The following is a 13,322-nucleotide window of genomic DNA, read 5'->3' on the forward strand; positions in this document are numbered from 1 at the left end:
CCACTGGGATTCCCTGTGCTACGCATGTCATAAATTTGATATAGTTTTTTTTTTTTTGGTATATCTTTTATTTGGTGATTTGTGTCTCATTTTCTTTAAGCTTTCTGTAGTGGTTACTGTGTTGTGTAAGCCCTTTGTGTTTCGTGCTTTCTCTGTGTACTCTTGTCTATGAAAACAATCTCAAGATTGAGTAATGAGAATGCTTATGGAAAACATCAACATGATGAGCAGGCAGCGGTGACCCTGCCTTTCTCAAGCCGCTGCACGTAAGGCCATGCAAGCTTTGAGTTTTGTTGCTCTGGAGTCCCAGGCTTAGCCTCAAATTAAGCACTTTTGCTTTTGCACATGAATATGTTGGGCTTTGTTTCATATGGTAAGGATTCATTGCCTTTTCTTCTTACCCTTACGTACTTTAAAATCATTTGTACTCAACTTAGTAATTCGGTAATCATTAGGAAGCCATTTGCCCAAAAAGATTTCACATTATCATGAAATCCCAATTGTTGTGGATCTGTTTTTGATTCAAAAAGTTGGATCTCAGATATCACTGGTAAACACTTTAAGCAAACAAATATAAGGTGAAAAAAACCCATGCTTTTTGTTTCAGTGTTAGGTGAATGGAGAATGTACTCTGATTAGACGCAGCAGACAACAAAAACTCAAACTTTGCATGATGTAAGTGACCATGAGAGGATGATGACCCTTTGAATTATAAAAAAGGAAACCATAGATGGCTTTGAGAAGTAGCCTCTGGTCTTCCAATATCTCTACAATAAAGACTATTATTCTTAAATTTGTGTCCTAAGAAAATGTCCTGATGTCTAAAATACTGCCCATCAATTAATGGGGGTTAAAAACCTATGGGAAAATTAAAGTTTGTGGGAGTAATATATAAGCTTACTTAGTAGTAAGCACACAGAAATTTCACAGAAAGTACATCTATACCTATTGATACAACAGACACAAATACGTATGCTTTTATCTTCCATTCTTCCAAGGTCACCAGGACCAAGGAAAATGTTTCTGGCCAGACTGAAAAAAAAAAAACCCAGGATGGCCTGATTAACCCATGATCTATGTCTTTTATGAATCTTGAATGTGATTTCTTTCAGATGTGATCCGGAAGTGATCTAGGCTGCCACAGGCAATAACAGGAGGTCCTAACCAGTTACTCCACTTCTGCATCCCACTTATGATTTTTCTGGTTTTTGATGAACAAGATGATTGTCTCCTGGTGGGCAGTATTCTCTCAGATAATTTAAACAGAAAGTCCTAAGATTACTAGAAATCAGCAACTGATATGTCCAGTGACTAGTCTTGATTAAAGAGATATGGAAGCAGTTGGTTTTCATGATTTATAATTAAGTTGATTCCCCATTCCATTCCAGAAATCAGGCAAACACCCCATTTAAAATGATTTGAAATATAATAGCTAATTTGTGCTATTATCAAATATTTGGACAAGTGACTTCCTCTCTTTGGATGATCAGTACTATGGGTGCTCTCCTATCATAGACAACCTTTGGCCATTCTGTTTTTGACCTTCTGTAGATGAACAGGATGAGCAGGAGCGGATCGAGGAAAGGCTGGCTTATATTGCTGATCACCTTGGCTTCAGCTGGACAGGTAAAATTAGCGTGACTCATTTTTTCAACAAAACTTGCTTCATTTAAGTAACACAACTGCACAGCCAAGTGTCATTAACAATGAAAAAGTTTTTTGTTTTTTGTTTTTTTCTTTCCTTAAGGAACACCCGATGGAATAGTGAAAAGAATAATAAACTCTGAACTAGAAAATCCAGGCAGGCCTTTTGATATCTCTGGAATTTAGAAAAATAGAGCTTTAAGTTGGGGGATTTTGAGAATATACCAAATGTCACTGTCCTCCTTTGGGAGTCAGGGATATCCAAATTCGAGGACATTACTGTGTTTCAAAATCATTGTTAGACGTAATTGCCATAAAGCTTAGTTGGAGATTTAACCCAGGGCTCCTTATTTTAGATACCTTATATCAGATATCTTCATTGTGAACAGCACTAAAATTTGCTTTGGATGCATGTTGAAAGACCTATGAGTAAGATGTTTCACGAATTTTCTGAGAAATTAGGATACTTAAGCATAAAAATTATAATGTATGTAAAATTATTAAAAGAAAGTGAATTATAAAATCAATATGAGGAATGGAAACCCATAAGACCCTTAACAAAGATAATTAGTAACAGAGCAGAAAGAATAGTCATTTCTTCACTTTTAAACATTTTAAAGTAATTGTTAAATACTGATCAGGTTTTTTTAATTGAGGGATTTAGGGGAAAGAAGGACATCAAAATATCTCTGGCTAAATAGGTGACATTCAGAATTATTTATTTTGTTTCTTTAAGTACGTGTGTTTGTGTATAAAACGTAGTATCTATATACTTGCTGAAAATTCAAACCCCACAACCGGACAGAATGGTATAAAATTAAAAGTGTAAATAAGTGTCTCATACCTGCATCCCGTCTTCTAGCTCCATGCCTCAAAAGTAACTGCTTACACTTTCTCGTGTATTCAGAAAAAAGTATGCAGTACCCACATCTATGTGTACTATTTAAAAATAGCACAATTTTCCTCAATAATATTCCTTGTAAATATTCCATCAGCATTGACCTATCTATCTCATTCTTTGAAATGGCTATTTAGTTTTACTGTGTGGAAGTATCATAGTTAGTGGCCTTTATTGCTGGACATTTAAGTTGTTTCCTGTTAATGACAAACATCCTAGTGCATTGGTGTATTTTCATGAGTATCTCTATAGGGCATATCACTACAAGTAGAACTGAGTGTCTGGATAAAGGGTATATATATTTTGAATTTTGAAAGATATTGGCCAGTTGCCATCCAAAGAGGACTTATTTACTTACACACACACACACACGCACACACACACACCACAATTTGTAAGTGTCCATGTACAATGTTAATGGTAGACATTAAAGGAAAATTTTGTGGCTTTTTCCCTAGGCCAATTAATGCTTCTCAGAGCTTTTATTCAAGTGACATCAAATCAAAGAAAGGAGTTTATCCAACCACCGTAATATAACCACAGCCAGTATTTATCCAAGTATCCAGAAATAGGATTTACAGTACTTAAAACGTTACTTAGTGATGATCAAAAGTGAGAAAGTCTGTTACTCCTGTTTCAGTCATTTGTTTTCCATTATCTTAGTTAAGAATATAAGCCTGTATTAATGGTCCAGTCTGCATTTTGGAATTAAATGGGCCTGAATTATACATGTTTTATCATCCGTTGCCTCAAATTTAGTGGTTCCACTGTGAAAGTGATCAATTCTATACTCAGTTTCAAGGAGAACATCCACAATTAGGACTAGAAGAACACAGGCATCTTGAGAGCCACTTCTAATGCATGGGGGGAGCAAAAGAACCCTATTAAAACAATACAAAGAACACATCATTTACAAAATCACAGAGCCCGGTGTGGAGACTTGGACTTCGAAGTTCAGGTGTTTATGGAGCAATATTTTCTTTTCTAGAATTAGCAAGGGAACTGGATTTCACTGAGGAGCAGATTCATCAAATTCGAATTGAGAACCCTAACTCCCTCCAAGACCAGAGCCATGCGCTATTGAAGTACTGGCTGGAAAGGGACGGCAGGCAGGCTACAGGTAGGTGGGGAGCTATATGTGAAAAGCATTAGGCTAAACGTTGAGCTATAAGTCTCGCTTTCCTGCAAATTCAGTAAAATAATAACGAATGCCATCAATCTGAAATACTACTGCAAGCAAATGAGAACGAGCTATGACATTTCTAAAATATGCGTGTTGCTTAACAATTCTTACACTGTATTGCCATGACTAGTGTCAATTAGGGGAAACCCTGGCTGCTAACAGGAATGTTATTAAAGTCCTAAAATTTTCTAAATGTTGAGAGTGGACACAATTACTTTGCCATTGCTTTATTGGTAGTGCATTGCCCTCAGTTCCTACTTCCTTTACTCTTAAGTAACTTAAATGAGGGAAAGATGTCACATAGATATTCTTTATAATGGTTTGTATACAATATTCTGACCATATCAAATCAAATGAGACCATCGCTTCATCTCATTCTTCAGCTAAATTTTCTACTTCCTTTAATATCTCTCTGAAGATCTACCTAGAGACCTCCCTCATTTACATCCAGTCTACATTTGCCTTTCCTTCTCTAGCCATTCTTGTAGGTAGGATTGCCAGCTTTGGCAAATAAAACTAGAGGACACCCAGTTAAATTTCAGAGAGTCAACAGATAGTTTTTTAGTATAAGTACACTCCATGCAATATTTGGGATATACTTATACTTTAAAATTTGTTTGTTTGTTTTATCTGAAATTCAAATTTGACAGAGTGTCCTATATAATATCTGGCAACTCTGGTTTTAGAGCTTATGCCTATGCTTTCCCATATATCTTTTCTGTTTGCTTTTTTTTTTTTTTCAAAGACCTTTATTTTATTTTATTTTATTTATTTTTTAAAGATTTTATTTATTTATTTGACATAGACAGCCAGCAAGAGAGGGATCACAAGAAGGGGGGGTGGGAGAGGAAGAAGCAGGCTCCTAGCGGAAGGGCCTGATGTGGGGCTCGATCCCAGAACGCTGGGATCATGTCCTGAGCCTAAGGCAGACGCTTAACGACTGCACCACCCAGGCGCCCCTACAAAGACCTTTAATTAGGCTTTGGTTGTTTCCTATACAAAGTCCAATGTTTTAGTAAGGCAACTAAATGAAAGAGATCTTAAAAAGAGTAGCCCTCAAATGTAATAAATACGTTTTCTCTAATATCCCAGATACCAGTCTCATTGAATGTCTCACCAAGATCAACAGAATGGATATTGTTCATCTCATGGAGGCCAGCACGGAGCCTCTCCAGGAGCGCATCAGTCATAGCTATGCAGAAATTGAACAGACAATTGCACTGGATCATAGTGAAGGTCAGACAATGTGTGTGCGTGTGTGTTGTATATGTAGTTAATTCAGGCAACTGGACCAAATCTTCCTTTTTTTAGATGGTGGTTTATGGACTTTGGTAATCACACATTTTTCTCATTTTATAGGCTCCCATACTGCTTATTCTTTGTTATTTCACCATTGTCCTAACCAGTTGGGACTGCAATAACAAAATGCCGTAAACTTGGGGGCTTAAACAAGAGAAATTTATTTCTCACAGTTCTAGAGAATGGAAGTCAGAGATCAGGATGACAGCATAGGTTCTGGCAAGGGCCCTCCTTTGGGTTGCAGATGGCTGTCTTCTCGCTGTGTCCGCACACGGGGGAAAGAGCTAGCTAGAGAGCTCTTTGGCCTCTTCTTATCAGGGCACTAACCCCATTCCTGAGGACTCTACCCTCATGACCCAATTATAGTCCAAAGGCACCACCTCCAAATATTATCACATTGCGATTAGGGTTTCATCGTATGAATATTAAGGGGATACAAAAACTCAGTTCATAATAACATGGATGACCTATCCAGTGCCCTTGCTTCAGTTTCTTGATGACACTTCTGATATTTGTGTCTTTTATTCTACTTTACCCATTTCAGTGCTCACAACCATGACTATATCATTACTGATGATGATACTACTCCCGCATCCTAACTTGAAGCATTACACTTACTTCCTCTTTTGCTTCCACACCAACAATTCTTCAAACCCACTGGGACCTCCAGCCATTGGCCCTACCACCTTTCCATTACTTAAAGTTTCTCTAATCCATTTCCATTTATTCACATGCTCACTCACTCGGTTTCTTCTTCTCTCTCATCTCTATTTTATACCAAGAATTCTCTTCTTTTTCCAGCCTCCAGCATTTCTCTTCTTCTTATTCAAAGGTGATGACAGAGTTTCATATTTCTTAGAAAAAATAAGAATTGTCCGAAGCAAATGTCCATATTCTTTCACAAAATCTACCAACTTAAATGCATCTCAGTGCCTATACTCTACCTTCCCTCCACTATGAAATGTCTTTGCTTTGCTAAGACCATCATCTCCTCTTTTGTCCTGGATCTCTTCCCTTTTTATCCAATTAAGGACCTCATTGCTGTTGTCCTCTATGGCTTCCTACAACTAGACCAGTCAACAGCACTAAAACATGCTTTAATGGAGCCCATCTTTAAAAACAAAACAAAACAACTCCTTTCACCCCATATTCCTCCTTGTATGATTGTTCTGTTTCTCCATTCATTTTATAGAAGATCTTCAAAAATACAGTCTAAATTTCCTGTATCCGCTTCTTGTCTTCCTGTTCTCTCCAGAACTGTCTCTAGAATCCATGCCAGTCAGTCTTTTGTCATTACCTCCCAACAGAAAACAATCTTATAAAATTCACCAGTTATTTCCTCATTGCCGAATACAGTGAGTAATTTTTCAGTCTTCGCCTCATGTGTAACGTTTGACCAAAAAATTAATTTCTTCTTAAAATATTTTCTTCATTCACTTTCCATGATACACGCCCTTCATGGTTCCCACCCCCCATTTTATTGGCTATTCTTCCTGAGTTTCTTTATGTATCTTCTTACTTTTCCCAGATTTCAGTGATGGTGTATGTTACTGTTTGGTGAGAGCTTGTCCTATCTCCCATCTCGCTCCTTCTTTCATCAATACGTGGCCTCCCTGCTGTTCCCCAGGCACCCTGTGCGTTCTCAGGCTTCAGGGCTCTGCTCCGTTTGGTTATCTCCACTCTGGAATATTCTTCCCTTAGAGCATCAATACTTTTTTCTCTCACTTAATTCAGGCCTCTGCTTAAATCATCTCTCTCTTTTTCTTTTGCATAATTCAATGAGAATTTAATGTATGTAAGTTTTCCATGGTCTTATAATTAATATAATTTGGTATAGATTAAGTCCATTATTTGTCACGAAGTAGGAGGTCAGCAGCTGCCACTCTTAGCTGGGCACAGCAGCTCATTGTGGAATAGACTTCCAAAGCAGTGCAGGCTGGCCGTGGGGAGCACAGTCTCTAGGCCTTGTGCCAGCTGTGTGAGGCGTGTGCCTGTTTTCCAATCTGAAAACCAGAGATGATAATAGTACTTCCCACCTCACCTGAAGGAATCAAGTGGACAGCATGAGTGACATCTCATTAAATCATCTCCTAATAGGATTCTTTCCTGACAGGTCTATCTAAACTACTAGCCCTATTTGCTCTATACTTCTACCCTGGTTTCTTTTTCTCCTAAAATTTATAATAAATGTATATCTGCAGAAATAAAAGTTCAGTGAGGACTTTTTTATCTTGTTCACTGCTGTATGTCTGACATCTAAACAGCATCTACTGCATAGTCGATACTCAGTATAGATCTGCTGCATCAATAAGTAAGTAGATGGATGTCAGTCATACCTCTGCTAAAAATGTTTCAGTGACTCCTCATTGCCCTGGATATAATAAAATCCCTGAGCCTGGCTTGAGAGACCCTCCATAAAAAGGGTACTCACCTCAGAGCGTTGTTAATACTCACCAAGCACCTAGAACAGTGCCTGACGTGTAATTAATATTTAAAATGTATTCGCTATTATTAATTAATCTTAAGCTCTAATTCTTCTTACCGCTTACATTCTACGCTTAGTATCACAGTCAATGCCTCCTTATCACTAGGGCTCCTTAAAATGTCACACCCTCTGCATTTCCTTTCCTAATTCTTTAACCCTGGGTCGGTGCTCCCCGTTCATTGGCTGGCACTGTGGCCTGGTCACTCTGCATTTCAATAGACTTACTTGCCTGAGCTTGGCTAGCGGGTCTGCATCTTGCAGGTCAGCTGTGTAGCCTGGGATCGGTCACAGGGTGTGGCGCAATAATGGTTCCTTAACAAATACCCTTTTACTGCAAGTGAGCTTCCATTAAATAATTTAAATTGTTCTCCCCCGTAGGCTTCTCCGCCCTTCAGGAGGAGCTGTGCACTGCACAGCACAAGCAGAAGGAGGAGCAAGCTGTTTCTAAGGAGAGCGAATCCTGCGATCAGCCTCCCATCGTGTCCGAGGAAGACATTTCGGTCGGCTATTCCACTTTTCAGGACTGCATCCCCAAAGCCGAGGGGGACAGCTCCGGAACAGAGCTCTTTCCCCAAACTCGCAAGGAGCAGGTTCAACAGGATCTCTCAGGGAACATGCAAGACCGGCCTGAAGAGTCCTCCCTGGAGTGTCAGCAGGAGTACTTGTGAGTTTCACAAGAAAGCCTGTAGCATGTAATTCCAAGAAACAAGCCAGTGTGACAAGAGTGCCAGGCGTAAACCGCTGTCAGTTGTTTTCAGAGGGTGTCCAAATACTGCCCCCCCCCAACAAGGGCCAGACCTATGGAAAAAGAGCAAAAGATTTGAGATGTAATTGTGACAGCATTGTGTGGGAGATCTGCTTGAGCCAACTAACAGTTCTGTGACCTTGGGCAAGTCCCAAAGCCCTTTTGCTTTCTGTTTCCACATCTCTAAATTATAGTAATTTATACCTTATTCATCTCATAGTGTCACAGGTCAAGGATGTGCCCATGAAAGCATTGTTTCAAGTATAAAATTTCACACAGACCTCATTCTTAGTGCTTCTAAGAGTCCTGCCCGTCACTTCTCTGTAACACTTTGATACGTGCCAGTTGTCCCATAGCTCGTTCAGAGTGGGAATGGTGACAGCGTAGGTGAGGCAGCCCTCAGTGTGTTTCACCAAAGCGATGGGGTGGCTAACAGTAAAACTGGAAACACAGCACAGATTATTCACACAGAATGAAGGACCATGAAAACGAGGTGGGATGGGGTCAGCGTGGGAGGAAAGAGAAGTTTTTCAGAGAGCTTCTGGCTCAAGGAGGCTTCTACAGAGCAGGCAGCTCAGAACTCAAGTTCTGGGCTTTAGAGAAGCAAAGGAGAAAGAGAGCTGTTTAAATGGCACCTGTTATTTAGAGAAAGACAACAGATTGTGCAAAAGGCAAATGTGTCCCCGGCCCCGAAATCTGAGAATAGTGTGTCAGGAGATTACATCATAGCATTTCTCTTGTCATTAAACGAGCTTTGTGCTGGGGTCACTGGAACTTGAGAAGAGGGTGAAATGGTAATAAAATCATCTCCTTTTTCCACTGAGCCACCACCTCCCAACTACCTTTTAGATTTTGGTGGAGAGTAGAAAGAAGAGAGAAAGAAAAAGAAAAAGGTGGGAAGCAAAGAGGGCATATCAGAGAGGTACTCTGGGCACTTAATATCTAGGGAGGGACAGAAATTTGCAATAAGTTAAACAGAAAAAGCAGAGAATTTTCTTAGAAAATGAGATTATAAAGATTGCCTTGAAGTAACTCCAAATGATGTCAGTAGAAAAAGTTTTAACCAGGTCTTTCCGTCAAGTAATACGGTTTTCCAGAGGCATAATAAGATTCTCTCTATATTTACAATTATGATAACGATATTAACATGGGGTTTATATATTGGTTTTTAAAATTTTTTCCCAAAAATTTTTTGACTCTTGATTCGAAAGCCTTATGATCTACAGATCTTTGTTATATAAACCTCCTCAAATCTTCAAGATCACCTTGAGTTATCAAAGAAAAGATGAAATTATAATTTATATACTTTGTAGAGATTAGGAAATGGTAATACATTTTAGGATAATTTTTATCCTTAGAATACATCTTTCCCAGTCAGTGCTAGATCAATGAGCTATAACTCTATACAATAGCTTACATGATTTTTATTCAATTTTCATTTCTTGGCCACATTTACAAAACTTATTTTGACTTACCTGGGCCATGAAGATAAATTCCATTTTTCCTTCTAATTCCCTTACTTCAGCTGTCATGGTATAACTTGGCTTTTCCATTTCAGCGTGACAACCCCAGGGACAGAAGTGTCAGAGACTCAAAAGGCTACGGCTGTATCTGACTCTCCCAGCAAGACCCCTGAGGAAATTAGGACCCCTCCTGAGGAGGAGAGGCCATACCTCCAGACCCCAACATCTAGTGAGCAGGGAGACTCTCCCATCATACAAGAACCTGAAGAGACCCCAGAACATGGGGAGGAGAGTTCTCAGAAAACCAGCCTTGTGATAGTGGAGTCTGCTGGTGACCAGCCACAGGCCCTTGATAGACTCGATGAAGATGCAGCTTTCCATAAGGTAGGACTGTCCTCCGTTTCCTTGCCCACAGGCAGCAAAGCTACAAACCTTCCCCGTTCCCATTTCTCTGGTGGCTTATTTTTTCTCTGAAAAAAATTAACCTGGGTCATGTGAACCCCTCGGTCCCTTTTAAAACCTGGGGACCAGAGAATCTAGGAAAAAAAGATACATGTTCCCGTTCTAGCTATTTGACCCTGAGCCCTCATTTTACAATTGGAAAACCCTTTGCTAAGGAAGATGAACACTGGGGTGAAACAAGATACCTGAGGTAGCTTTTCAGAATTGATAACCATGGGCGTGCAGATGAGTGAGAGGGATTACCAGGGCCTCAGGTAAGCGCCAGACATGGCAACGTGTGGGAGCCAGACCCCGGTTAGATCTGTCTGCAGTCACGTGACGAGCATGCAGACTGTGGATATCCGGTGGGGTTCACCTCCCCAAACAAATTTTTCTCTTTAAAGGAAAGATTATTTCCAAAATAGATCTCCTTATGTCTATTTTAAGAATGTCTTTAAAAAAGGACGTGGTACCTGAACTTACTGCTGATTCAGAATGTCGGAATCCCTGACAGGAGCAGGAGCTTACACCACACTGTTTCCTTTGTCATTACGTGAGTTTTGATGTTGTAGAGAGGGGTGGAGACCATCTTAAGAAATTCATTTAAACCATTTATTCTCAAAATGTATTCTAAACAGTTCATATCCCTCAGCATTCACGGCGGGGGTGTTGAGCCCCCCTCAGAGCGCCCGAATCAAAATGAATCTCAGGGAGGGAAGGGGGACCCAGAATCTGTTTGCATTAAACGTAATTTAATATGGATAAAATCATATATTTTTCCTTTTAGAATTCAAAAGCATTTTATACATCAAAGTGTTTTTAAAGCATTAATATCTGTCTCAGCAGTAAAGAATGAGTTATATGAAAGAAATGAAACTTTTTGGAGAAACGAATGATACAACTTATCTGTGGGCATAAGGCCTACTTTTATTTTTGTTCACTACGAGGATGACATTTGCTAGCAGGATTTGTCTAAAATCATAACTAAAATTAGGAGAGGTTCAGGCAAATGAGAACTGTGTCCCAATTTTGGCAGTTATCTTAAATAATGAATTCATCCCATGAATGGAATTTTATTTTAAGTTTACCTTTGCACAGAATTACTCATCTCCCAAGTTCTTGGCTTAAATGAATTCAAATAAAAATGTTTCAAAGACGCTATCTGGCCCTAGAAGTTAACTAAATTTAGCCTCAGAATCCACTGGCTAAATGAAGTTTAGATTTCAAACAGTTATCTGGATAATTCATTTATTTTTTTCAACGCACATAAGCAAATTTTGATAAGTCCTTCTGTATTCTACTTTATACAGGTCTGTTCCATTTATTTTTGATGAATATCCAATTACCTCTGCGATGCTTCCTATTGTGACCCTTAACTTCTCATGACCCTATCTTGAGGATCCAATTTCAGTCACTTTTCTCGCTGATATTTCTAGGCAGCAGATTCCTGAATGTATTTGAAGTATAATTTGGTTTAGATTTTACATGTTTTCCTTTGGCAGAAAAGCATATAGAAATACATCAGATATCTAAAAATATGTTGAAAAAATTTCATTGAGTTTTCTTTTTTAAAAAAAAACAGCATCCTATTAGGAAAGAGTAATTCGATAGAATGCTCCCGAGATGTATGTTCTAATCTAAAATTACGTTTTTTTTGTTGTTGTTGTTTTTTTTTTTAAAGATTTTATTTATTTATTTAACAGAGATAGAGACAGCCAGCGAGAGAGGGAACACAAGCAGGGGGAGTGGGAGAGGAAGAAGCAGGCTCATAGTGGAAGAGCCTGATGTGGGGCTCGAACCCAGAACGCTGGGATCACGCCCTGAGCCGAAGGCAGACGCTTAACCGCTGTGCCACCCAGGCGCCCCTAAAATTACGTTTTTAGCTCCATCTCTGACTCTGGGCCAGACCCATAATATCAGACTGGCCAGTGCATCTTAACTACTCTGCAAAATGAGTCTAATATTATTCATAGGCTGCTTCTTTGTTGCCAGGGAGACGCTCTACTGGCTAGATAACAGCTCTTAGGAAATTGTGACTTTTTGCAGAAAGTTCTGCTACAAGCATTAAGTTTTTTCTATACCTGCAGGTTAATCATTCCAAGCCTTAAGCCTGAGTGTCAATGGCTTACAAATGCTTTTTGTGCTGCTTAAGTTCTGTGTTTTCAGCTGGTTATTTATCAGGAGTTTAAGTCCAAGAAGTGATGTGGACAAGCTGCATATTTCTTCTGACAGATTTTGACAGATGGGCACTCAGACAGCTTTCAGAATTCCAGAATTTTTTTTTTCATTCATTGAACAAAAACACTATATTCTAACCGAAGTGCGGGACAGACATCCACCTGTTTGCCCTGCTGGCTTTTCCACCAAAGCCTCCATGAATGAGACTTTCAGAGAAACAGTGTGAACTAAACCAGAAACCAGTAGTGAAGACATTCCTTAGCCTATTAAACAAAACAATGCTTCCATGCTTCCACCAGGAGCTAACAGAGGAATTAGGTGAGCTGGAGGCCAGCTCAGATGAGGAGGCGATGGTAACTACCAGGGTTGTCCGCCGACGAGTGATTATTCAGGTACCAGCTGTTACATTACTGCACGTCCGGGACACTTCTGTCCCCATAACCCCTAGAGAGTGACAGGCCTGGAGCAATGAGGGCTTGGCATGCTCTTTTAGGTAGTGCATGGCCATTCAAAAGCAGATCCCTAACTCTCCTAAGTTTGGTTTGTTAAGACAATGCAGCGGTGATCGCGTTGGCAGCCCACTTCCAAGGGAGTGAACAGCAAGAGCGAGAGCGCTTCTTCAGTTCCGCCCACCTCACCTCGCTTGTCTGTTTTTGTTTGTGTGTTTGTTTTACACCTAACTTTGGTCCAGTTCTCCTAAGCATGTTATTACCCACCTTTTTTTCCTGTTTCTTTCTTTTAAACATACTACTCGACAGGACTTGGCATCTCAGCAGTGCTTCTCAGTAGCTCCCTTCGTTTTCTAACATGGCTCACATTATAAGCCCTTGGGAGGAGTTTCTTGGAATTGGGGCCAAACACTGAAGTGACCCTTTTCTCTCAACCGTTTAGGGAGATGCTATGCCTGACATACCCCCAGAAACAGTCACGGAAGAAGAATACATTGATGAGCATGGACACACTGTGGTCAAGAAGGTATTGTCCTA

General features: G+C 39.7%; 1 protein-coding gene across 2 annotated transcripts in view; it reads left to right on the forward strand.

Moving 5' to 3' along the window:
* Positions 1–13,322, forward strand: part of ANK2 (ankyrin 2) — a 219,761-nt gene that overhangs the window by 197,750 nt on the left and 8,689 nt on the right. For both annotated transcript variants that reach the window (XM_040626261.1, XM_040626260.1), the window contains 7 exons: positions 1,552–1,626; positions 3,531–3,662; positions 4,818–4,961; positions 7,888–8,173; positions 9,813–10,101; positions 12,636–12,728; positions 13,228–13,311. In XM_040626261.1, the coding sequence (XP_040482195.1) occupies positions 1,552–1,626; positions 3,531–3,662; positions 4,818–4,961; positions 7,888–8,173; positions 9,813–10,101; positions 12,636–12,728; positions 13,228–13,311 (1,103 nt within the window). The remainder of the gene's footprint in view (positions 1–1,551; positions 1,627–3,530; positions 3,663–4,817; positions 4,962–7,887; positions 8,174–9,812; positions 10,102–12,635; positions 12,729–13,227; positions 13,312–13,322) is intronic.

This window comes from Ursus maritimus, unplaced genomic scaffold, assembly GCF_017311325.1.
Source record: "Ursus maritimus isolate PB19 unplaced genomic scaffold, ASM1731132v1 scaffold_11, whole genome shotgun sequence".
Lineage (NCBI taxonomy): Eukaryota > Metazoa > Chordata > Mammalia > Carnivora > Ursidae > Ursus > Ursus maritimus.